This window comes from Lemur catta, chromosome 5 (assembly GCF_020740605.2).
Source record: "Lemur catta isolate mLemCat1 chromosome 5, mLemCat1.pri, whole genome shotgun sequence".
NCBI lineage: Eukaryota > Metazoa > Chordata > Mammalia > Primates > Lemuridae > Lemur > Lemur catta.
The window spans coordinates 36788558-36814517 of NC_059132.1; the positions used below are offsets into that span (position 1 = coordinate 36788558).

A 25960-nucleotide genomic window follows, 5' to 3' on the forward strand; every position below is an offset into this window, starting at 1 on the left:
CATGTGTATACATTTGTATACAGTAGTAGCTAGGTGGCCCAGGCTGGCATGGTGGTTTGAAGGTGTTCCCAAGGCGCCAGGGCTCTCCAGACCACCTAACTCCTTGGTCACCAGGACACAAGTTATAAAACCCTCTTCCCCAGACCAGTCTGGCTGTCTTTGGCCCCAGGTCCAGCCTGCCCCAAACCCTCATTTTCCCAACCAGAGGCTCATCTGTGTGGCTTCCCAAACCGCACAGCAAGTTCTGTCTCATGCATGACACAGGGCCACTGCATGCACTTTGTCACTTATGTCATTATTAAATATTACTTTTTTCCCCTCTGTGGCTATAATTTATATCTGTCCACATCCCTGATCTTTAGGCACATTATCTCACCATTCTGTGCCTCAGTTTCTTCATCTATAAAATGGGGATAACCATAGTTTACTTCCTAGGGTTTTTATAAGAATTCAATGAGCATAACGCTTTTAGAATTGAGCTCTCTAAATAACAATTAACATTATTATCTCTTCATTCTCTCGACTTCCCCATAAGGTAGGCAGGCAGTCATCACCTCATTTTCAGATGCAGAAGTGAAGGGACAGAGAGCTGAAGCAACTTGGCCAAGACCACTGTGCTGGCATGTGCTGAGTCTGGGTTTTATCCAGGTCTGAACCTCAGTAACCTCATGACAAAGTTGGGGTGACGATGGCACCCCTCATGGGATTAGGCTGTGAGAATCAAATGCCATCATGCAGCCATGAGGCGGACACTCCTCAAACGTCTGTGCCCTTCCCCTTCACGGTGCCTCGCCCTGTGTCACGGCCGCCCCCACAGAGCCCAGGGGATCCCGACTGCCCTGCCCCTGGCAGTCCTCTGGTCAGCTGCTTCTGTTTGGTTGGCGGGGACAGCTGGGCCCACAGAGAGGGCCATTGTTTCTGTCCTCTGGGGCTCTATTGTTGGGGACTCCTCCTAGATTTCATCCTCACAGACTCCCCCAGCTGTTGCTCTGGCTCTTCTCGGCTTTCCCTGGTGGAGGGGGTTGGGGTGGGGACAGAGGAATGTGCACAGATACCCGACTATGTTCTCGTCCTGAACCTGGGATCACCAGGCTTGTTCTACAGATGAGGAAACTGAGGCTCAGAGAGCCTATGTGACTTGTGCAGTGAGTGCTTGTCTCATGTCAGAGCCACCAAAGATGCCAGGCCGGGGTGGGGGGGGCGTGCGGAGACTGGATGTGGCCTCCGGAGAGAGGTCATGGTTCCCATTAGGCCAGAGAGAGCAGGGCCAGAGCAACTCTCCCCGCCCCCACATTTTACTAGTGGAAACATGGGCCCAAAGAACGCAGACTGCCGGCCAAGGTCACACAGCAAAGCAGCTGCACAGTCCAAGGCGAAACCAGGTGTTCCGAACTCTCAGGCTGTTTCTACCTAGTTTGGGAACAGGCCGGGGGGCGGGACATAACGTGACCACGGCCCTGGGCGGGGCGAAGCGGCACGTTCCACCCCTCCATGCCGCGCCCTTGATAGGAGGGGCGTCGCTTTCTGAGCCAGAAGAGATTCCACTGGGCATTTGTCTGTGGCGGGCGGGACTTCGCGTTTGATGGGCATTGGGGGCGTGGCCTCCTCCCGGGGGCGAACGGCGCGCGGGACACCGCCCTCTGTGACGCAGGCGCGGGCGCGGGCAGAGCGCCGCCGAGCCCGCCGGAGCCCCGCCCCCAGGGGAGGAGCCGAGGCCGGGGGCGTGTCCTGGGCCGGCCTGTCCCGCCCGCGCCCGCCCCGCCTGGTGGCGGAGCGGCGGCCGGCGCAGGGAGGGCCCAGCGCCGGGATGTGAGTGCGGCGGGGTCGGGTGCGGGCGGGACGCCAAGCCGAGCCCTGGGGGTTCCCAGAGGTCGCCGTGGCGGGAGGGCGAGTGCGTGGGCGGCAGGGTGGGCCCGCCAGGTGCGGACCCGGGTACGGCGGGCGAGGGAGCGCTCGGGCCGCCGCTCGAGGTCCCGACCCGGAGGGGCTGGCGCCGTGCGTGGGTCTGACGTCTGCCCTACCCCGGCCCCGCCAGCTGTGCGGGCCCCCGCAGTGGCAGCCACTGGCGTGGGTTTCTCGTGCCTGTGTGGTGGCCGTGAGGGTGTGCTGGGGGGCGAGCGGCCGCGCTGCGGGCCCCAAGTGACCCCCGACGCTTGCACCGGGTTGGGCCGCAGCCCCTGCGAGTCCGCACTTGGGTTTCTGTGCGCTTTCTGTGCCCAGCTCCTTAGCTGCATCATTTCAGCCCTGGCAGCAGCCACACACTTTGCAGCTGAGGCCTAGGACCGCACAGCTGTTGGGGTAGTCACTGCAGTGTGGAGGGGCTGAGGGCTTGCAGCCAGACACAGCTGGGTGCATACCCGCTTCTCCACAGACCTGCGGATGACCTTGGGCACACCTGGTCCCCTCTCTGAGCCGTTGTGGTGCTTACCTCCCAAGGCTGCTGTGGGAGGGGTTGGAAGTGGGTGGGGGAAGGCAGCTAGTGCTCAGTGAGGAGCTGTTACTGTTGCTGCTGTCGTCACGTGGCCCTTTTCTGTGGTGAGAGGGCTGGCGGTGCTGGGTCAGGGCTGCCTGGTCAATCCAAGTGGGCTCGGGAGGAGGAGGCTGCTTGCTGCCCCAAGGCTGCCCTCATCTGTGTGTCTGTCCTTTTGCACATGGTAGGCTACACACAACACAGCTGTACCAGCATGTGCCAGACACACGCTGGCCAATCGTGTACTCGCCACGCTACAACATCACCTTCATGGGCCTGGAGAAGCTGCACCCTTTTGATGCGGGGAAATGGGGCAAAGTGATCAATTTCCTAAAAGGTATGGAAGGCTCACCTCAGACCCTACATTTCCTTCCTCCAACCCACCTGTTCTCCCCATCCTTGTCCCCAACATAAGCTTCAGACTCTCCTGGCTCTAGTTTTGGTCCTCAGACTGCCTTGCACCCGTGCTGTCTAAAGGATCTTTCCAACACAGACCCCTAAGCCTATGTTCCTGTCTCAGACTCCCACTCGTTCCCCACTGAGGTGGACCTTAGTCCTGCCTCTGCCCCCAGAGGCCCAGTGGAAGGGGAGCTGAAGTTGGGGGGAGTCCAAGTCCATTCCCTGAAGTTCAGAGAGTCCAGGAGATAGAGAACCTTTATTCCAACCCCCTTGCTTACAGATGGAGAGAATTGGGGCCCAGAAAGGTTAGGAAACATGCCCATGGTCATACAGCTCCTAAAAGGCAGAGTGAGGTTCAGAACTCAAAGCTCCAGGCTCCCCACCTCACAGCTCATTCCACTGAGCGAGGTGATGTTCTGGAGAGCACATTGTTTTGTTTTGTTTTTTACTGTGGTTTGTAATCCGGGGCCTGATTTAGGTGGCAAATTCAGGCATCACAGTAGGCTCATGCATGAATATTCTTGTTCCCTATATCAGGGGTCCTTTAATTGAGAGAATTAGGAAATGTTACCTGGTATAGAATGAAACATTGAATATTTTTAAATCATACAACTCTTGTGATCACATCATGGAGAAAGTTTCACTTTGGAGCTAGCCCATGTTTAACACCTAAGCCCATCTCCCTTTTCTTTTTTTTCTTTTTCTTTCTTTCTTTCTTTTTTTTTTTTAGACAGGTTCTCACTCTGTCGCCCCGGGTGGGAGGCAGTGACATCATCATAGCTCACTGCAACCTCAAACTCCTGGGCTCAAGCGATCCTCCCCCCTCAGCCTCTCAGAGTGCTGAGACTACAGGTGGGAGCCACCACTTCCCACCCCATCTTCCTTTTCAACAAATCTAGAGCAAGCCTCAGGTTCTGTGTCTTACGGAAAATAAGGTGGAATTAGAGATTAATAACACTGCTTATTTCCACTGTGTTTTTTTTTTTTTTTTTGGTTAACTTCTATTTATGGCAAGTGATACTGATTTTCCATTTGTGGTAGTGACCAGAATGAGCATTCAAAGAAAAATATTAAGTGCCCCAGTGGTGTTCAGTGATGGTGAGAACCCTGGCAAGCTGAGTGGAGCCCACCTGCCTGTCACCTTGCAGTGGTTCTCTTGCCTTCCTAAATATGGTCCTTATGCTCTATTTACAGCAGACCCAGCTGGAGTTGTTCTATCTATTGCTCCTTCTTGGGTTCCGCATCACCCAGTAGCTCGACAGAAGGCTTCCTTATCTCCCTTATCTCAGAGCCACCAGTTGTCCTGAGTTCCCTCCTCTCTCTTCTGAGGATGAGGATGGAAGGGAGGCAGGGGCCACATGGCAAAACGGCCTCAGATGCTGTGTCAGGAAAGGAGCTGGTCCTTTGCCTGAAGTCAGTAGAGACCATGGAACGTTCTGGGAAGGGAGTACTTCCTGGAGCTATATGTGGAAAATGTATGGGACTTGTTGGTTTCTACCAGGGTTTGTTTCTAAGGGTGACTCATTGAAACAAGTCCCCTAGATTCTGATTTCCCTAGAGCTCAGAGCATCGTGGTCTGGTTCTCAGTGTCCTAGGCTACTTCCTGCTATCAGCCTCACTGTCTTCTTTTGCAGAATGGAACGAATCTTGTCTGGTGTATGTAAGAAGTGAGGAAATAATGTGTTTCCCAAATATCAGTCAGTTGCAAACCACTCTTGGGACCTTGCCATCTCCTCATGCCACCTGTTCCATTATTTACTTCATATTTTTAATGACTTAGCCTTGGTTGCGGGGGAACCACTTAAACGTGTTTTAAAAGGAAATATTATGTCATCTAAGTGGGAAAAGGCAATTTCGCTTGCCATAAATAGAAGGTCATGGTAAAAAATAAATGCAATGAAAACATTGCAATTCAATTCAGGCTGGTTATTGTTGCCTGCAGGCTGTGAGCCTGGTTGCTGGTTCAAAAGAGAAATGATCAGGGCTTAGGCAGGTATTAAGGAAGGGCCACACCACACTGAGCCTCCCATGATGTCATCAGAAGGTGGAGGGAGAATTCCTAAGAAGAGGTTTTCTCACCTTGAGAGTTAATATTGTTGACCCTTGTGCCACTTGCCTCTGAAAGTTGTCCAGTCACACCTGAGCTTACCTTGTGGCTCTCAGTGGCTTGGGAAGCATGGAGTCACTGTGCATCATGTTCAGTGCCCCTTGGCCAGAGGGCCTAGCCATTGCCCACATTGGCCAGGCAAGCAGCCCTTTCTCAGAATGCCCACAAGCCACAGTGCCCACCTCCTGGGCACAGGCTGCCAGAGGCTAAGTCTGTAGCCTGTGGGAAGGGCAGAGGCTGGGCCTGGCCTTGAGGTCAGCAGCGGAGCAGGGTGTTTGTTCAATTTGTGGTTTCAGAAGAGAAGCTGCTGTCTGACTCCATGCTGGTGGAGGCGAGGGAGGCCTCAGACGAGGACCTGTTGGTGGTGCACACGAGGCGCTATCTCAACGAGCTGAAGGTACAGGACAGTGGGCTGGGGGGCTGTGGCCCGGAGGAGTGGCCAGAGGAGGGGGGCAGCTCAGCCTGGGGAAGCACAGCCTCAAGGGGCACCTATTCCTGTCCCTGGTGCAGGGGAATCATGTAAGTCTGTGTTCTCTAAGAGAAGGAGAGAGCGGTCATAAAAAGTCAGACCCCAGGGTGGGCCGGGCCACTGTGGAGGCAGTGAGCTCTCTTCTCTAGTGGGAATGCAAGTAGGTATGTGGGCTGGTGGAGACCGAATCTGCATAGGAGATCTGGGCTTCTGCGTTAGCGACCATCAATCTGTGCTCTGTGGACCAGCCTCAGAGACCCCTGCTGGGATGGTGGGGGGCTGGGGTGGTACCCTAGCCTCCTGTTCCCATCCAACCAAAGCTCTTCCACTTTGGCCTATTTTTCTATTGGGCTGAAGTTTAAGATTCTGTTCCAAGGATTTCTGCTAAAGACTTGTTGAAAATTGTTGGGCTAAAAATTAGTTTGAAACCCAGGGCCCAGCAGGAAACATAAACAAATAGGCAGGTCAGTGGTGGTGTGTGGGGTGACCTGGAGAACTCCCGCCCCTTCCCAGGCGGGCAGCTGCTGCTCAGCTCCCCTGTGGGCCCAGCAGGGCCAGAGCGCCTGCCTTCAAGGAGAAGCCGAAATCCAGGTTATTAAGTGACATTTCTTGATTTCTTAATGTAGCAACTTACTTTAAGATTTTTAAATCCTGCTTGCAGACCGAACTGAGCACACTGGCTGCCGGTTTGTGCCCTCCTTCTGGAGGAGGGATTCTGAGGGCCGAGGCATTCATTCAGTCCCCTGTGTGGGGCAGAGGAGAGGCTAGGGCAGGGGTTGCAGCCTGCCCTGGTGGTGCTGGGGTCAGGGATGCCACAGGTTCTCTGCTCCAAGGGTGTGGGAGCCCTGACCCCCACGCTTCCTGGCTGGACTCACCCTAGACTCAGAGCCACAGTGAATACGAGAGGTCACTAGGCCCCTCTGCTCTACAGGTGGAGCAGCCTAGGCCCGGAAAGATGCTGTGCTTGCTCAAGGGCACCTGCACAGTCAGTCAGGCCTGGCAGGACACCAGTCCGGTCTTCCAGGTCATGGCTGCTACCTTCCCTGCTCCCCCAGCCCGAGCTGTGAGAATTCTAGATGGTGCTGTGACAGTGTGAGCTCATAAAAGATTACCAGGAAGAGGCTGAAACCTGGCTCCTGGGAGAGAGAGGTGTGTGAGGCCTTGGCAGGGAGCCCAGCGCTTGACTGCTCTGGTTTCCTGGGCACAGTCCACAGCCTGGGGCTGGGCTGGGAGGGCATGCCTGCTGGAGTCGAGACAGGGAGGGGAGGGCGGGGATGGGCCACTCCGTTGGGACAGGGAGAAACCAGGACAGAGTGGGGCCGGGCTGAGGTGGGTGGGCCAGGAGAAGGCTGGGGATAGGGGGCCAGGCTCCAGGACCCTACCCATTTAAGGGGACTTCAGGGGAACTCTGCAGGGCAGGCTGTGTGCCTGGCCTTGATCCCCCAAAAGCCTGAAAGCAGCGTACCGTGTGATAAGTAATAATTTAAAAAAGTGTTACCAGGTCAAGTCTTAAGTAGAAAATTGAGGTCAAAGGCAGGAGGAGAATTCAGATATGTCAACTGAAAAGGTTAACCACAGTGGTGATTGAGCTTGGAGCTTGGATATTTGGCTTGGAGCTCCCTGGCAGCCAGACCAAAAGAAGAAAGATGATGATTTCCATAGCACCTTGTAAGGTGAGGAGGTAGTCAGTCAGCACGTCTGTATTGAATGCCAACTGTGTGCCAAATACGAGGAGAAGAATAAGACAGCAAGGGTCCAAACTCCCATGGATTTGCATTTTAGGTGTGGAAGATTGAAAATAAAGTAGCCATCCCAAGAGCATTTCAGAGATCACCAAGGGCTGTGAAGAAAATGAAGAATAGAGGGTAACTGGGTGGTCAGGGAGGGCCTCACAGAGGAGGTGAGGTTTGAGCTGAATCTAAAGACAGGAGTAGGTGATACTCATGTGGAGCTTTGAAGGAAGAGTGCTCCAGAGTTGCGGGCCTGGAGTGGGGAGGGGACTTGGTCTCCTGAAGGGGAGAAGGATGCTTTGGTGGCCAGACAGAAGGGAACAAAACATTGCCCTGGTGCGTGGTGCAGTGAGGGAGGCCAGTAGCACAGGCCACGCAGGGTCTCCCAGGCCATGGGGAGAGTGTGGATTTCGTTCCAGGCACTGTGGTCAGTCACGAGAGGGATTTGAGCAGGAGAGTGACATGGTGTGACATGCCGTTGCTGCTCAGGTGAGACCCATGCCCAGTTCAGACATCGTCTGGCATCTGGCGTCAGGAGCATCTGCCTCGCCCCCGATGTCTGCAGTGTTTCTTTTCTCTTTCCTCTGCCGTGGGCACCCAGAGCAGGGCCTTGGAGAGTCCCTGCGGCTTTCCCAGGGCTGCCTTTCCCTGGGCGTTCTGTGTGTGTGCTGTGCCGCCCACGCCGCTCCCACCTCTTCCCACTCCGCCCTCTCCCCTGGTCCGGGGCGCATGCCTGGCCCTGCACTGGGGTGGCCTGAAGGAGAAGCAGGAGCCTGGCGTTCGCAAGATGACGTCAGTTCAGGGAAACGAATGTTTGTTGAGTGCCTGTCGTGTGCAAGGCCCACAGTCTGGGATGGGCCAGCCCCGGGCTCTTGCCTTCTGCCTTCTCCAGTTTGCCATGGGGTGTGGTTAGTGCCGTGCAGCTTCCTGTCCTTTGCACCCTGTGCTGGGCAGTGCTTGGCACTGTAGGTGCTTAGTGAGCACCGTGTTCTAGGTGCTGTGGGGATGGGATGGATTAGTCCCTTTCCTTAGGGAGCTGGTGTATAGGTGGGGGAGTCAGGCAGTAAACCTAATGATTAAGTAATAATACAGAATGTTAGAAGGTGCTCAGGGTGGTGAGGAGAGGAAGGGACAGCAGGAAAGGGGATGGGGAGGATTGAGATCGCAGACTGGGAGGGAGGGAGCAGGAGGGGTGCACCTCTGGGAAGTGCGAGGACCCTGAGGCAGAAGTAGCTCCAGTGTGTTCCAGTGAGCTGTGGGCAGAGGGAGACCTCAGCATGCAGCACCTGGCAGGCAGAAGTGCCTGGGAGAGTCTCTGGGGGAACGAGATGCTCAGGGTCTCCAACTCTCTCTTACTTGTCTCTTCTTCCCTTACGGGGCCCCTCTCTCCTTTAAAAACAATGCTTTTTATTGTGGTAAAATTCAGGTAACAAAATTAACCATTAACCATGTTGAAGTGTACAGCTTGGTGGTGTGTGGTCCATTCACAATGCAGTTCACCACCAGCTCTGTCTAGCTGCAAAACGTTTTCATCACCCCCGAAGGAAACCTTGTTCCCTGTGAGCAATCGCTGCCCGTCCCCCCTACCCCTGCCCTGGGCAGCCCACAGTCTGCATTCTGTCTCTGGATGCGCCTGTGGCGGACGCTTCCTATGAATGGACTCATACAATGCATGGTCTTCGAGTCTGGCTGTCTCAGCACAGTGTTTTCAGGGCTCATCCATGTTGAGCCTGTCTCAGCACTTCATTCCTTTCCAGCGCTAAATGGTCCGTTGTACGGGGACACCATATTGGTTTATCCGTTCTTGAGTTTGTGGACATTGGAGTTGTTTCCACCCTTTGACAGCCTGGCCTGGCCGTCCACCTGGACAAGCCCTGGGATGGGGAAGTTTGCAGGTTTTGCCCTTTGGTGGGTGGTGGCATCAGGCTGGGCGCATAATGCATTCATTCAGCATTAGGTCTCGGTCCCTGGCACGGTGGTTCTCAGGCTTGAGCGAGCATCAGAATCACTGGAGGCCTTGTTGCAACAGACTCCTGGGCCCTACTCCCAGGGGTTTGGTTCAGGATGTCTGGGGGGGACTGGGCACCTGCATTTCTAATGCATTCTGCAGTGGTACAGAGCTGCCCGTCCAGAACCATACTGGGAGAACCAGAGCCCTAGAAGCAGAACGTGATTTGGGGATCCAGGTGCAGGTGATTTCAGGTGAGCCTGGTGGAGGCAGGCGGGTGGCAGAGGGTAGGGGAAGGAATTGAGCACAGGTGTGGGCTGGAAGCGTGGCCTCAGCCTGGTCCCACAGGGGGCTCAGGTGAGTGTGTGTCCCCACAGGTTGCCCGGCTCAGCAGCAGGCGGCCAGGCTGTCATAGCCCATGTCAGTCATGGCTCTCCTGGGGCAGTGCAGGTGGGGTTTCCATCAGGAGCAGGGTGCAGGAAGGGCAGTGGGTGCACTTGCCAGAAAAGGAGATTAACAGGATGTGCTGCAGGCACCCACCATGTGCCCGGCATTGTCAGCACTGTCTGGACAGAACCACGGGCCTGCCCCGTGGAGCGGGCATCTTTCCGAGGGAGACAGATACGGACCGGGACATACTGTAGCCCCAGGTAGGGACAAGTGCTGCGTGGAAAGATGAGGCTGGGGTGGGCCTCCTGGGGGCCCAGGTGGGGATATTTTAGACTGGGCGACAGGACAGGCCTTTCTGACCGGTTTCCACGCCCACGACCTCACCCAAGCGCTGTTCTATAGACGAGGCAGATGGAGGCACGTAAAAGTGAAGAGTTGTGCCCAAATTCATGCAGCCCGTGGCAGACCCTGAGTTGGACCGTTCTGATGCTGAGGAGGACTTCTGAGCCCGGTGTGGGCGGGCCCTCTGCAGCCTGCCGCAAGCCCCAGATAAAGTACCTGTCCGTGGCACTGTGGCACGTCCCTGCCTGCCCCGTCCTCCAGGCCTCTCTCCATGGCTCCCTGACTGGCTGCTTTGTCATTGGCATTCTGTTGCTTACCCCCTGCCGTTTGTCAGCCAATCTCCAGATGTCACCCAGTGATCCCTGGTGCCCCCCACGCCCGGGCGCACCTGTCACTCCTCTGACCACACTGCCTGCTCTGGCCAGGGCCCCCTTCTCTCCTCCCCTCACCCAGCTCCCAGCCACAGTCTGCCCCACCCCTCTGTTTATTTTTTGCCGCGGCCACCAGTAGGAGCTATGCTGTCCAACAGAATCGTCCACAAGGATGGAAACGTTCCAGTTCTGCTCTGTCCAGTCCAGTAGCCACTAGCCGCACGTGGCTCTTGAAATGTGGCAAGTGTGACTGAGGAATGGAATTCTAATTTTTCAAGATTTTGATTAATTTGAAATCATAGCTAAGCGGCCACATGTGGCTGGCAGCTACCAGATTGAACAGCACAGCCTGGAGTATCGGTAACCATATCGCTGCCTTGTGCAGAAACCGTTGCTGGGCTGGGGAGAGGGCCCAGGTGCCAGCCTCCTCCTCGCTGCCCGAAGCCTGCTGCTCCCCGAGGGACTCGTCTCCTGGGGCTGGTGTGGCAGACACACGCACGCCTTCTGCTGTGGGGGCTGGCCCCGCTGGCTGAGTCCCACACGTGCTCCGGGTGGCTGCACCTGGCCCCTGGACCAGGTCAGATCCAGTTTGTAGCTTTGAGGTTCCCAAGCACATCCCACGCCGCCGCAGCTTTGCGGAAGGCGGGCATGTGTTGTGTAAAAAGCGAAGGGGGCTGGCGGAAGTCTTCGTCAGACAGCTTGGGAAACACTGGGTGAAGCAAAGTTGAGGGGGTCGTTCACTGCAGAGCTCCTCAGAGCCTTCTCCACGCCAGAGTGTGTTGTGAGTTTCCAGGAAGTGGGTGACGCAAGTAAGCAGTGTTTCCCAAGCTTGCCTCCCCGTGGAACCTGTCCTGGCACAGTGCTGGGACAGCGGTGGCTGCGGAGCACGCGGAGAGAAGTGCCTTCCTGCGGTTTTGCGTCTCGGTTGGGTCTCGCAGGAGGCTGGGATTCGGCTTCATCATCTTTCGGCCTCTCTCCCCTGCTGGCTTGCCCAGGGAGGGAGGCAGGCAGTGACTTAACATGCTCCTTCAGTGGCTCACTTGTTCATTCGTTGCTAGAAAACCATGGTTCTGTACCTGCCGCATGCCAGGCCCGTCCTGGGCCGTGGGATGGGTGTGGCAGACAGGAGCCGATGGCCCTGGGCAGGGGCCTTCTCTTCTCTGGGTCTGCCGTGCACACTCTGCACACACATGTGCACACTCAGGTGCGTGTCCTGCAGCTGTCCGGCCTTCCTGGTCCCAGCTCTGGCACCCCTGCCCCCTCCCAGGCCCTGTGATGCCTCCACGTCAGAGGGCCCCGGGCTCGTGGAAGGCCCGACGGGCACCTCTCCTTCCAGACCACAGGCAGTCTGGGTCCTGTGGGACCTGCTCACCAGCCCCTCCACAGGGTGAGGGGTGAGGCGAGCTTCCCCGCCTTCGGGCGTCCTTGCCAGCCTGGGAGGGGTGGCCCATGGGCGTTCACCGCAGTAAAGGGCAGCCTGGGTGGCAGCACACTCAGGACCCCAGCAAGATGTCACCTGGGTGGCCGGTGGCCTATGCCACAGGGGCCCTCTGGGGGCCTGACACAGGTCATGTCCTGCCTCTTGCCGGCCCCCATGGTGCCTCCTGGCTGGAGCATCCCCTAGCCCCTCAAGGCATGTCCCCTTCCTGTCATCACACCCCCCTCGGCCTTTCTGTCTGCCCATCTGCTAGCTGCTTGCTGAACGCACTAGGGTCTCTCCCGTCCCAAACCCTTCTCCTTCTGGTTGGTGGATGCCCTGGTCGGGCTTCCCAGTTCTCTCCCATGATGCCTCAGCAGCCCCAGTGCCTCCCTCCACCCGCGCCTTCCAGAAACCCCTTCACGTGGCCTCCTGGGCATCTTCCCCCACCGTCGCCCCTGTCCTGGGCAGCCCCTTGCCCTTCAACCTTGGAGTCCTGTGGGTCCGACCTAGTCTCCCGCTCTCCCACCCCCGTTATGTCTCCTGGGTCTCTCCGCCCCACCCTCTCCTGAACTCCTGCCTCGCCTAAACCTCAGCCTGGCTGCCCCAGGGGCCGACTTGCCCATCAAGAGCAGAACCCGGCACCTTCTTCCCAACCTGCCCCAGGTTTTCCTCTCAGGTGGGGCCATCACCGTTACAGGCCCCAGGCCCAACACCTGGGTTTCCTCCTGGAACCCTCTCCTCCCTCCCTGCCTCCCCCCATCTCCACATGCTGTTTACACCTCCCCTTCCCACCTACCCACGCCCTCATTATCTGCTTCCTCCTTGGGGCTGCTGCTTCTATTCTTGTTCCCCTAATTGGTTCTCCTTGCTGCAGCTAGAGCAGCTTGGGACAGCACCATTTGTGGCTCCCTACTGCTCTGACAATGCATGAGCCTGGGCTAGCCAGCTAAGCCCCACGTGACACGGCACCTTGCCCTGGCCCAGCTGCACCCAGTTTCTCTGGATCGTGGACTTGCTTCTCTGCTGGCAGTTGCCTTTTTACTTTGACCCTGCATCTGGATGAGTCCTGTTCACTCGTCACCTCCTGCAGGTGGCACCTCCTCTGTGTCCCATACCCATCTCCATGGCACCCATGACACTGCATGTAAGTGCCTTTTGACTTACCTGCCTCCCGACTAGGCTGCAAGTGTCCTGGCCTGGGGACAAGACCCCCAGCACCAGCCTTGGGGTGCCTAGCAGGCACTTACTGCACACCTACCAAGGGAGTGACTCGCCCTGGGCACTGTACAGCTGGGCCCACCAGGGACCTGCCTGGGGTCGGGGGGAGCAGGAGAAAGGCTTAGATGCAGTCTCAGGCAGGCGGAGGTGGCTCGTGATTTGGGTGCAGTGGGGCAGTCAGAGCCCTGGTGTTTGCCCGGAGGCCTTGGAGGTCACAGGGCACACTGTCCTGGTCTTGGCATAAATACTTTTCAGGTGCCCTAGGCCCCCTGCCTCAGCAACCGGAGATGAGGGCAGGATGCCCCTTTTGCGGGGAGCTCAGATTCCCGGTGGATGAAAAAACCATGCAGTGCAGGGGAGGAAGGAGACCAGGGCCTCAGTGTCCCCTTCTGTACAATGGTGGGCGGGGGGCGGACCGGTTGTCCCAAAGCCCTCCGTCCGCACAGCTGGCTTGGGGCCCTCTGCAGTTCCTGTTCTAGGCGCGAGAGGGCAGCCGAGGGCCTCGGAGCGCCGAGGCACGTGGGCTGGCGGCCGTGAGAAGCGCGCTGGTGAACTGCCCGGCGCGGGCAGGGGGGCCGCAGCTCCGGTTTCTCACCAAAGGAAGTGCGCTTGGCCAGGGCATTCATCCAAGGGCACCTTGAGACCGTGCTCAAGGCGTTGCAAGGGGGTCTGATTTCCCACCGGCCGCCTCTGGATGGGGCAGTGGGAGGCCGACAGCCATGTCTCTTTCCGCAGTGGTCCTTTGTTGTTGCCACCATCACGGAAATCCCCCCTGTCGTCTTTCTCCCCAACTTCCTCGTGCAGAGGAAGGTGCTGAGGCCCCTTCGGACCCAAACAGGAGGAACCATAATGGTAGGTGGGGAGGGGCTGCACGGCTGGGCTGGGGGCCCCTGCACCCCAGGCTGCCTCCCACCTCCTTGGCCCTGGAATGCCCTCCCCACACTGTAGTTGAACGAAATCCTAAATATTCCTCAGCGCTCAGCAACAATGACCCTTTCTCCAAAAGCCTTTTTTCCCATCTTGGGACATTAGAATTCATTGTTCCTTTCCCTGTGACCTCCTATTGCCTACCGTGTTTGCTGGTATATAAGATATATCTCCGTCCCCCGAAGGGTATACCCTACAACTATGGCTCTAGTGCACCCAGACTTAAGATGGAAAACTAACGCCCATGATCTCAACGCCTTCCCCACGTTGGGTGACAACAAAGAATCCTCACATCTTGTGTGTAGTTTTCTGAGAACTTAGCCACAGACTGCCTTGTCAATTGGAGGCAGAGGAACATTCCACATTTCAGCGTGTGGCCGTCTAACCCAGCCCTGGGTCAGTACCTGCTGATCCCCTACAGTTTCCTTGTAGATTTGCAAATTTGTACGTTTTTTTTTTTTTTTTTTGACAGAGTCTCACTCTGTTACCCGGGCTAGAGTGCCGTGGCATCAGCCTAGCTCACAGCAACCTCAAACTCCTGGGCTTAAGCGATCCTCCTGCCTCAGCCTCCTGGGTAGCTGGGACTACAGGCATGTGCCACCACACCCGGCTAATTTTTTCTATATATATATTTTTTAGCTGTCCATATAATTTCTTTCTATTTTTAGTAGAGATGGGGTCTCGCTCTTGCTCAGGGCTGGTCTCGAACTCCTGAGCTCAAACAATCCTCCCGCCTCGGCCTCCCAAAGTGCTAGGATTATAATCCTAGTGTGAGCCACCACACCCGGCCTGTACCTTTTTATATTTTTAGCTTAGTGGAATATTACCACCTACCCCAAAACTATGATTTCCTACACGATTTCAGTAGCCAGTCTACTATATTTCCATTAGGAAAAAGTTGCCCATTTTCCCTTTGAAAGCCACGTTAAAATTATCATCAGCTTACTTGTGATTGATGGTAAGTAATTTTATTTCTTCAAGTTCCCTTGCAAAATTGCACAGGGGCTTATGCACTGCACATCTCATGTGCCAGCCGGTCTCATACTTGCTTCCTGCCCTGGCCAAGTTTGCTCAGAGGGGGGATTCCTCCTCTGCCCCGCAGCTGGCTGGAAGCCGTGTGCGTGGAATGAGTGCGCAGATCGGGGAGGGAGGCAGGGAGGGAATCAGCTGCCTGCGCCCTCACCCTCTGCTTGTCTCCAAAGGCGGGGAAGCTGGCCGTGGAGCGGGGCTGGGCCATCAACGTGGGTAAGTGCTGGGCCTCGGGAATGTCCAGCCTGGCCTGATGGCGCAGGCTGAAGCGGGTCCGGGGCTGGGGCAGGGTGGGAGGACACTGGAGGTGGCAGCCGTGAATTCCGAGGCTCTGGTGTCTCTGGAGCCACCCTGAGGCTCCTTACAGCGTGGCCTGGAGGTGGATGTGCAGCCTCCTGGAGGTGGATGTGCAGGGAGGCCCCACCAGGGCCTCCCTCTGACGTGGGTCCTTGTCTAAAGAGTTCCCCAGGTGGCTTCCCAGGCCTGCCTGTGCATACTTCCAGTGACAGGGAGCTCCCTCCCTCCCAGACAGCCTGGCCATCCTCTGGCATCTCTGTGTGACACTGAAACCTTTTCCCTGTGTCTCTCCTGAAAGATTCCACCTGTCTCCTGGGGCCTGGGGTGGCCCGCAGCGGCTTGGTCGTGTCATGATGGGTGTATACACCCAGGGTCCCCAGGGCCCGTACTCCCCAGCCCCCAGACTTTCCCACAAGGTTGGCTCACGGAAGGACTACACACAGCAGTCTTCCTTGTCCCTGTAATTGTCCCTCCTGGAGGCACAGCACTTGACAGTTTGTAAAACCCTTTCCCATCCAGCCTCTTGTGTCAGCTAGGCAGAACCCATCAGGCCCATTTCCCCGATGAGGAAATGGACAACGGCGAGAGCAGCCCGGTGGCTTGCTCAGAGCCCCATAGTGGGGTCTGCCTGCCCTCAGCTGTGAGCTCCGCCAGGCCAGGGGCGGGGTCTCTTCCGTGTTGGTATTGCCCGGTGCCTGGCATTAGGTCTGGCACAGCGATGTCCTTAGGTGCCCTACTGTGCAGACAAGCGAGTGGTTCTCGCCCATGTGTCTACAGCAGGGCTCCGAGGAGGGCCTGCGGGGCCCTTCCCCATGGACGGTGTTGTGGCCCGGTAGAGCTGGAGAGCCCGGGTCGTGATGCAGCCTGGGTTTGAGTCCTAGCTCTGCTGTTACCTAGCTGTGACCCTAGGAAAGTTGCTGACCTCTGTGTAGTCAGTCTTCTCATCTGTAGAATGGGGCTGTTGGTGATAACAGTGCCTCTCCAGGGCTGTGGGGAGTCTTCAGCAAGCTCAGTGCCTGATGGGGGTTCAGTGTGGGCTGTTACCACACCATTGTGATCCTGTGATGGCCTCCTGAGTGGGGGAAGGGGCAAGTCCCTTGCGTCTGGGGGGGCAGGTGTCTGGCTCGATTTCAGAGGGCCCCTGCCACTCAGGGCCTCCCAGGGGCTGCGGGGGAAGGGCTTGCTGCCCACCCTGGGGCTGTGAGGCTTTGTCTGAGGCAGGGCGGGGGTCGGTGGGTCCTGGTCTCCAGCCCCTCCCCATTGCCATGGGCAGCCCTGACCAGCAGAGGGTGCCCTTCCCAACCCCCCTTCCGCCCCAGGCAGGATCAGGTGGTCCTGGTGCCACCACCCTCTGCTGCAGGGAGTCACGTGGAGGCAGGCCCAGCTCCGTGGGGGCAGGGAGCAGCTTTCTGCCTTGGGGGTGATGAGCTCCCTGTCGCCTGGGGTTATGGGCAGGCACTGTGGCCGGCTTGTTGGGGACGCCCTGAGAGGTGGCTAGAACTGAGGGCTCAGTTCAGTCTGCCAAGCTGGAGTCCGGGAGCCGTCCAGGGAGCTGAGAAGGGGGTGCGGGAGGGCGGCTGGACAGGGGGCCGGCCGACCATGCCTCCATCTGCCTGTCCGCAGGGGGCGGCTTCCACCACTGCTCCAGCGACCGGGGCGGGGGCTTCTGCGCCTACGCAGACATCACGCTCGCCATCAAGGTATGTCTCTGGGCATGGGGGGCTCCGCCTCCAAGAGCCCTCCCTGGAGCCCCTGCACGGCCGCACCTTGGGTGCTCTCGCCGCGCACCACAGGGAAGGGGGCTGAGGCTTGCAGCGGGTGGGGGGCTCACCTGGGTCGCTCAGCCGGGCTGGAACTGAGTCCATATCTGACACCTTCTCTTCTCCCGTGTAGCTTAGCAGGGCTGCCTGTGGTGGGAGGTAGCTGTTACAGCCCCCACAGCGCCAGGGGCCCGGGGCAGGGCAGGACGCGCCCTATGTCAGCAGTGCTAAGCGCTGGGCAGAAGGGCATTGCTGCAAGCGAGTGGGAGGAAGGGTGGAGGGGACAGGGTGATGGTGCCGATGACAGCTGGCACTTACTGCACGCTCAGCCCTGTGCTGTGCTCCGTGACTCGCCTCACTGGGTCCCCAGAGGAGGAGCCTGGCCCAGAGAGGTGAGGGCGCGAGGCTGCAAGGCGCAGAGCTGGTGCTGGCCTCCTGGGCTGTCCGGCCCCACGGTGCCCCAGCTGCATTGTGCCTGGCCTTGTGCTGGCGTCAGGAATGGGCCAGCATGATCCCTGCTTTCACGGGGGACATAGATTAAGGGGTGCAGCAGGTGGGGCAGCAGGCTGGCCGGGCCATCAGGTGAGATGGAAACACCAGACCTTCCTGGAGGCGAGCAGGAGGGAGTGAGGCTTCCTGGAGGAGAGGCATTTAGGCCTGGGCGTCTTAGGGAGAGGCAGAGATTGGGGAGTGAAGTTCCAGGGCTAGGGGGATTCCCCTCTTCACCCTTACACACTTCCCAGGGAATCTCCTTCCTGACCTCTCACCCTTTAGAGCACAGCCACACCCCCTCCTCCAGGGAGCCTTCCCTGACCACCTCCTACATGCACACATGCTTCTCTGGAGCCTGACAGGCATGTGTGTCCTCCTGCCCGGCCTCACCAACTGGGAGTCCCTGGAGGCTGGGTCCTCGGGCCCGTCTGGGTCCTCACATCCCCCTCTCCTGCCTGGACAGTTCCTGTTTGAGCGTGTGGAGGGCATCGCCAGGGCCACCATCATTGACCTTGATGCCCACCAGGTGAGTGCCGTGCGGGGGCTGGGCTCCCTCAGCACCCGCCGCCCCAGGCAGAAGGCCACTGTGGCAGGAGAGTCTTCCTCCTCGTCCCCAGCAGCCGCTGCCTGCCACACGGCCCCCGTACCCGGGGCTCTGCCGCCCCACCCTGCCCTCCTGCGTCTTTCCTGGCTCCTGTGCTCCATCCTGCAGGCTGGACACGGAGGGTCTTTGTCCCTCTGCCCAGGGTGGCGGGTCCTCCTCATTGCTCCCCTCCCGCCTCCCGACTGCCCCTCGCACCACGTGCCAGGTGATGGCGCTTCCTAAACCGCCCCCCACGCTGCTGCTCGTGCTGTGAGCCCAGCTGCGGCGCCCAGGCTCACTGTCGTCGGGGACGCTGCCCGGCACAGCTGGGTGCATGTGCACCTGCTCCTCAGGGAGGTGCTCGCGTGGTTTCGGGGTGGCTCAGGCCCCCGAGACCGCTGTTGAAGAACGTGTTGCCTGAGCGCAGGGGCACCTCCTCCTCAGGACCCTGCACGCGGCAGCTGCTCTGCTCAGGCACGGGAGGGGGGTCCCATGGCTCGTGAAGGATCCCCCCACTGCACTTGGGGCCTTGTGCTAGGCAGGGTCCTGCTCCGGGTCCTCGAGGCTCTGAGCTCCTGAGCCAAGTCACACGCACAGTCCTTTGCGTTGCTTTTCCGTCCCTGGGCCCAACCAATCCTGCCACAGACTTGAGAGGGTGGCACAGCCAGGATTTCTGCCTCAGATGGCGAAACTAAGAGGGCTGGCACTTGCTCAAGGTCATGCTTGAAGGCCATGGGGCCAGGTTTTGAGGTTGAGTCCCAGCTCTGCCACTTGGCAGCCATGAAACCCTCTGCCCCCGAGAGCAAGCCGCGATGCCATGCTGGGGCGGGAGGGGGCCCAGCCGTGCTTAGGGCACCTGCCTGTGAGTGATTTCCACGTCCTCCCCACAGGGCAACGGGCATGAGCGAGACTTCATGGGTGACCGGCGTGTGTACATCATGGATGTCTACAACCGCCACATCTACCCTGGGGACCGCTTTGCCAAGCGTGAGCTGCCGCCCACACCCCTCCGTCTTAAGTGTGTTCTTGCTTGTGTGACACGCTCTTTCCGGGGCGTTTCCCACATGCTGGCCCTGCAGAAGCCACTCCACGTACTCACAGCACCTGGGACTGGGAATTGTTTCCATTTTACAGATGAGGAAACTGAGACCTGGAGAAGTCACCCGCCCCACCCAAGATCACATGACACTGTCCAGTAAACATGCATATGGTACACATCTGTCTGGTAGAAAATAGGAAGGGAGACAATAAAAAAAATAGGATGAACTGAAAATACAAAATAAGAATAAGTTCAAATACAATAGTAAAAATAAATGAAAGGGGGTTAAACTCATCAATCAAAAGGAAGAGGCTTTCAGATAAGATTTGAAAACAGAGGCTCTACCTTTCCAGGTAGGGGACGATTTTGCAGCAGGTGCTGGCGAGTCCGGTGTGGATACGTCAGCGACTGGCGTGGCCCAAGGGACCAGTTTCTCACTGAACCGCGACAGTGCTGCAGCTGGGCACGGGGGTGGCACAGGGTGTCCGCGTGCCTGGGCGAGGGCTGAGGGGCGGCGCGATCTCACCCCGCGGCACAGGTCTCTGTGTCCCCGGGGCAACGGCGTCTCAGCGCCACACCCCTGCTGTCCTCCAGGTCCCCTTTGGCAGCCCTTGGTGCTCTTTCCGGCTTCGTTTGGGCGGCATGAGGCTGGGCAGTGCTGGAGTCGGACAGACCAGCTTCCAGTCCTGCCTGGGGACCACAGTCTTCCTGAGCCTGTTTGCTTCCCTGCAAACCGGCCTGTCCGTGTCTCCCTCGCAGAGGCCATCAGGCGGAAGGTGGAGCTGGACTGGGGCGTGGAGGACGACGAGTACCTGGATAAAGTCGAGACGAACATCAAGAAAGCCCTCCAGGAGCACCTGCCCGACGTGGTGGTGTACAACGCGGGCACCGACATCCTCGAGGGGGACCGCCTGGGGGGGCTGTCCATCAGCCCTGGGGTATGTCCTGACCGTGGGGGGCAAGCTCTGCTCTGCGACTCAGCAGCAGCAGCAGGAAAGGTGGGCAGCCTAATGTCGGGGAGGAGAGGGGCTGAAGAACAACAGCCCGGAGCAGAGCTAGACTGCAGTGGGACTTCCAGACACCACAGGGGTCCAGGCCTGCCTGAGTCAGCCCTCCCCACCCCCCACAGGGCATTGTGAAGCGGGACGAACTGGTGTTCCAGATAGTCCGCGGCCGCCAGGTGCCCATCCTCATGGTGACCTCGGGCGGGTACCAGAAGCGCACAGCCCGCATCATTGCTGACTCCATCCTCAATTTGTACGGCCTGGGGCTCATCGGGCCCGAGTCACCCAGCGTCTCGGCACAGAGCTCACTCACACCGCTGCTCCCCTAGCGGTGCCCAGCCCGCCGCCCTCCAGGCGTCTCCCCACCTGCCTCGCGGTCGCCGGCCCTGGAGTGGGCCCCTCTCCGCTCTTCCCCACTGGGTGCCCGGGGGCCTCTGGGCCCTCTGTGGGCAGGGGCTGAAGGCAGAGCCTGGGTTCCAGGGACCACGCACACGGGGTCACAGGTCTGAGCAGGCCCGGGGAGGCGGGCAGTTCGCTGAGAGTGGGGGAGGACAGGTTAGACCCCAGGGCCATAGGAGACGTGCCCGGGGCTTGGAGTGTTCTGGATTTGGAGAACGGCAGACCGAGGTCAGACCAAGGAATCTTCCATCTGTACCCTGTTTGGGCTTCTCTCCTCTTCTGTCCTGCGATTTGCTTCACCCTCCTCCTTGCCCCAGGGCGTGGGCACCCATGTGGCCCGGCCTGTGGGAGGGCCCTGCAGCCAGGCCGCCAGGTGGCCCCGGTTCCCAGCCAGCAGGCCAGAGCCCTGGGCCTGGATGGGAGGGATAGCTGGGGCGGGTGCAGGTGGGTTCTCCCATCTGGGCTTCTTTCTCAATAAAGCAAGGTCTGGACGCGCTTCCCCACAGTGCTGAGGGGAGGGGAGGCCTGAGGACCTCCAGATCCCTGCTTTGACAATGGTCTCACCTGTTTGGTGCAAGGGTCATGTTGTGGGGGCAGAATTCTTAGCTGGGGGTGGGCCTCAGTGCTGGAACTCCTGGGGGGGGCTGCCGCCCAGGTGGGAGGGGCCCAGGGAAGCGGGTATCCCTGGAAGGCGAGGCCAGGTGGGGCTTCCTGGAGGCAGTGCAGAGGCTCCATCCTGGCGGGAGGTTGTGAGGGCAGGGGCAGGGGCCTGGGCGGGGCCGTGGCCACCCCTGGCCTCACCCGATGTGCCCAGGGCCCAAGCTGGGCCTGACTGCTGGCCTTCTCTGCCCTACTCTGAAGGTGACGTTCAGTGCCCTCCAGGAGGCAGGGCGGGGACCACCTCGACCCAAGGCGGTGGGGGGGCGGGCAGGGAAAGTGGGTCAGCTGAGGTCTCCGCCCTCGGTCGGCCCCTGCGGGACTCATGCCCCTTACCGTCTCGGTGCTCCCAGTCCGCCTCACGTGCCCTGTGCTGGAGCCGGGAGGGTCCCACGATCACAAATTGTCAAAAGTGCTGACCTGGACCAGACCCCAGGCACTAACAGTGCACTCTGAGTCCCCGCCCTTGCCTTTGGTCTGTCTGCATCTGGCTTAAGGTACCTAACGTGCATTCATCCCGACACAAGCCTGTGACATCTGGGACTCGGCGATGGACCAGGCTGTCCCTGCAGAGCCACTGTGCCTGGAGAATCAGAAAGGCTCTGGGTCGGACCCAGTGCTGCGTGCTTTTGGGGTGAAGAGCCCCACCTCCTGAGGATGAAGGGGATGAAGATGAGGTCACTCAGCAGGAGGCCTGACGCAGGGTGGCTGCTCAATAAATGCTAGTGTGTTATTCCATCCCCGTCCTGTGCTGGTTATTCCCACTTTGTAGATGAGGAAACTGAGGCTGAGCAGGGGTGAGAAGTCTGCGCCAGGTCACGTGTGTCAGTAGGTCTCAGAGGTGGTGGAGCCAGGTATGAATCCAGCTCTGCCGGGTCCCAGAGTGTTCTCAGCTGCCGCAAACTTGGCGGCTGGGGGCTGCTCTTTAAACAGAAGGGTCTAGGGTCCCTGGGGGCTGAGGTCACTGGGGACGGGGTCTGGTAAAGCGGGCAGAGCTGGGTGGTGGTGGCTCTGCACCGTGTGGGGGGCAGATGAGGGAGCCCTGGGAGGGTGGTCTTCCAGTCCTGGGTGCGGCTGGAGCAGGCGTGGGGCTCGGCGGGGGTGACTGGGGTGTGCAGGCAGGTGGGGAAGGCAGAACCTTGTCCTTGTCCTGGCAGAGTGATCAGGGCATCCCTAGTGCCAGTGACACAGCTGAGGTGGAGAGCAGGGTGACCCCTCGAGGGTCAGGCAGGGTCCCGGGCGTGAGGACATGGAGGTGGCAGGCAGGGGGCCAGGCTGGCCCTGCGCTGGGCGGGAGGAGCTTGGAACAGGCTGCACTGATGCCACTGTGCTCGGGGCCGGGCCTGTCCCAGGGCCTCTGTGGGAATCATCTGAACCTCGTAGCACTCTGAGAGCTATTTTTATCCCCCTTTTACAGGTGCAGAAACTGAGGCATAGACGGGCTTAGTTACTCGCTGAGAGCCCCCAGCTCCTAAGTGGAGGGATAAGGGTTTGAACCAAGGCCTCAGCTCCAGAGTCCGTGAGCTGAGTCCTCATGAAAGATGCTCATCCGAGGGGGTTTCCAGAAATAAAAGCTGCAGGACCCAGAAGGCACTCGGCGTGTGTGGCACTTTGCACCCAGTGGCTGCCAGCTGCAACGATGACGGTTGTCCTGTAGGTCAGGCAGAAGAATCGAGGCCAGTCGAGGTGGAGTGTTTAGAGCTGTTGCCAGGATCTGTGCATTTTGCTGTGCAGAAATTATACCCCAAGCCACACAAATCCTAGGGGACCAGGCCAGCCTCTTGAAGTGGCTGAGGGTTTGGTGCAGGCAGCCCAGGGAAAGTGTGGGGACAGGCTGGGGATGACTGGCCGTCACACGCCTGATCTGGGGAGAGCTTGGGAGGTGTGGCCTTGTTCCATGAGGGGACGCTGAGCTGCCCAGGCCCGGGGAAAAGAGATGTCGTCTTCGGAGTCTCATGGCTCTGTTCTCCACGTGGGGCCGATTAAGGGCTCTCCAGCTGGAAGCAGCAGCACCCAGATGTAATCTTGGCCCCCACGAGACCCCCCCCCCCCAGGCTAGGCAAATAGCGCCCTGGTGGGGGACAGAGGCCAGGAGGAAGGGACCCACCCTGCTGCCTTGGGCATAAACAAGGGCGGTGCTGGCACGATGCCCCTCCCAGCCCAGCAGGACTCCCGGGCAGATCTGAAGGAAGACTTACAGGGCCGCCCTGGCTCCTCAGCCCGATATTTAAGGTTTAGGAACTCTCCCAGGGCAGCCTGCCCTGAGTTGGTTTCATTCAGCTCAGCCAGCGCTGGCTGGGGACACCCTGCTCCAGGCCCGCGTGCGGAGGCTCTGTGCTGCCAGGAGTGATACTGGCACATGCCTGTTAGGGAGGCCGCAGGGTGCAGGGGTGAATGCTCGGGCTCCGTCCCTCGCCGGCCTGGCCTCAGTCCCCCCATGCTCGCTGGGCGACTTTACCTCTGTGCCTTAGTTTACTCATCTGCAAAGTGGGGATGTTAGCACCTACCTCATAGGTGTGCTGAGAATTAAATGAGTTAATATTTGCAAAGTGCTTAAAGCAGAGGGCAAGCGCTCAGTCAAGTTACCCGTCATCGCTGTTGTCATCACGATTTTACAGATGAGGCAGAGACTCAGGGAGGAAGTGGCGTGCCCAAGGTCACACTGTCAGGCAATGGCAAGGCCAGGGAATGGCCCCAAGTTCATCTGGCTCCAAAACTATGCCCTTTACCCACAGCCAGCCCCTAGGCAGAGTGTCACGGTGAGCATGGCGATGGCGTCCCACACGTGACCTGGACTTGCACACCCTTCCCCCGGCTCGCACCTTCGCCAGCAGCCCCGTTGTCCAGAAGAGACGGGGACGCAGAGGGGAAAGGCAGACATGCAAGGCTCCTTGGTGGTGGCGGCAGGGCCGGGGGAGGGAAGAGCCGCAGTTGGGGGCAAATGGCCGTCTACTCAGGCCGGGGCCTGCAAGACGGCGCCCACGCTCCAGCCTTGAAACGCGGCTCTGCTGGCAAACACTGGGCTTTCTAGAAGGCGTTCAGCTTTCAGCTTGGGTTTTCGAAGTACAAAGTGAATTCTTCTGCAGATTGGTGCGTGCACAGGCGAGCTGGGTGCCCCGCAGACCGCCTGTTCTGCTGCCCGTTGTGCAGAGGGCACGCGGAGCCCGGCCTCGGCTGCTGCGGCTGGACGGGCACGCCGCGGTGCTCAAGGAGGAAGGTGTCCTTCCAGAGGGCCTGTTCGTCCCGCTCGGCGGGGGCCCGCAGCGTCGCCAGTTTGCCGATAGGGAGGCTGAGGCCCAGGGAGACGGCCACGCCCTGGCAAGCAAACTGGAACCAGAACCTGGGCCTCCTGGCCTCTTCCCCTGACAGCCTCCTTACTGGGAACGGCATGGTGAGCGTGTGCCAGACCTGACGTCAACAAGAGGCCACGGGGACCCCAGCCCCCGCACAGCAAGTACCACACCACCCTCTTGCGCCCAATCCTTGGTCATCCTCACAGCAGCCTCCTGGGGCAGGGACCTTGAGCTCCGTTGTACAGACTGGGAAACTGAGGCTTGGAGAGGCCCACAGGCCCTTGCCCACGGCGCTCGTGGCTTAGTGGCAGAGCGGTCACCACCTCCACCCTGGGTGTTCTCCTCTGGACTCCTTGCTATTGCTAGTGTTGAGGCGCAGTGGACAGGGTGGGCCGGAGCCGTGACCTTTCCAGGCCGGGGTGTGACCTGTGGTGAAAGAACGCAGGTTCCAGAGTTGGCCGGCCAGGGTGCCAATCCTGCCTCCACCACACCTCTGCGGTGTGACCCCAGGAAGATGACCTCCCCTTCGCCTCCTCCTCTGCAGGGGAGTCTGCGAGCTGGTGGAAGTGAGGCCAGCATGCAGCAGGTGCATGATAACATGGGACACTGGCCACATTCCCCGCCACCCTTTCCTGTTCTCATCGCCCTTTTGGCCCAGGAACAGGGCAAAGCCATTTCTCCATCTCTAGTTTCGGGCATCTTTTTGGGCTGTGGGGGTGGCCCTTTTAGGTCAGAACCCCAGGCCAGGTGCATCCGGCCCTCACGCTCACCAGCCTCGGGCCTGAGCCCCCCTCAGGCCCCCGTGGCTGCAGGCTACTGGCTGGAGAGCTCATGGGGTCTGTTTGGCCGAGGACCCAGTGGCATACCCTAGGCCTGGCCTCTGGGGTGAAGGGAGCCTCCCTGGGATGGGGCCGGGCCGGTCACAGTCTCCAAACTGTGGGAGGACCGCCATCTTCCCTCGGGGAGGCAGCCTTATACGGGGAAAAGTCAGGCCTGGACTCAGATCTGTGTTTGGATCTAGGCCCTCGGTGACTACGGGCAAATGACTTCATGGCTTAGTGCCTCAGTTTCCCACTTTGTAAATGGGGATGACAATCCGTTCCCTCCCTGGGCTGGGTGAGGGCACAGGAGGCCAGGCAGGTAAAGCACCAGTCTGGGTCCCCCCATAGCCAGGCCCAGCTGGAAATCCCGCCCGGGACTCACAGGCCACCCTGCTGGTCCTCAGAGGGCGGCCCCCTCGGAAGCCAGTGATCATGATGGGTGCATGCACAGGCCAGGAGCCAGGACAGCAGACTCTCCATGTGACCATGGGCAAGTGACAGCTCTCTGTGCCTCAGTTTTCCCGCCTGTAAAATGGGGAGCACACTGGTGCCGGCCTCACAGTGTGGTTGTGGGGGTGAACGAACCTGTTTAAGCCTCAGAACCGCGCCTGACCCTCAGCCTTCTGTTGCTGAGGGGCAGAGGTTGTGGACAACCGTGTCAATCACCGGCCTCCCCGTCACCGCGCTGCAAAATAGCACAGTAAGTCCTCACTTAACGTCATCCATAGGTTCTTGGAAACTGTGACTTTAAGCAAAATAATGTGTAATAAAACCAAGTTTACCACAGGCTAATTG

At 59.1% G+C, this 25960-nt stretch overlaps 1 protein-coding gene across 2 annotated transcripts; it reads left to right on the forward strand.

Annotated features, from left to right (window-relative positions):
• Positions 1-1688: 1688 nt before the first annotated feature.
• On the forward strand, positions 1689-22509 carry HDAC11 (histone deacetylase 11). 2 transcript variants are annotated; one of them, XM_045551534.1, is made up of 11 exons: positions 1689-1809; positions 2659-2807; positions 5273-5373; positions 13600-13716; positions 14994-15036; positions 16741-16817; positions 17833-17895; positions 18843-18939; positions 19751-19929; positions 20121-21776; positions 22469-22509. In XM_045551534.1, coding segments are annotated over exons 1-10 (1032 nt in total). In that variant the 5' UTR covers positions 1689-1807; the 3' UTR covers positions 20325-21776; positions 22469-22509. The 2 variants fall into 2 exon arrangements, with proteins under 2 accessions (XP_045407490.1, XP_045407489.1); XM_045551533.1 differs by lacking the exons at positions 13600-13716; positions 14994-15036 and having other exon boundaries at positions 1719-1809; positions 17652-17895.
• Positions 22510-25960: the final 3451 nt, after the last annotated feature.

Excerpts from the sequence above, each read along its gene's own strand:
- HDAC11 (XM_045551533.1), top strand. Across the intron at positions 17,896-18,842 it reads TTGACCTTGATGCCCACCAG|GGCAACGGGCATGAGCGAGA; the intron begins GTGAGTGCCGTG and ends TCCTCCCCACAG. Across the intron at positions 18,940-19,750 it reads TGGGGACCGCTTTGCCAAGC|AGGCCATCAGGCGGAAGGTG; the intron begins GTGAGCTGCCGC and ends TCTCCCTCGCAG.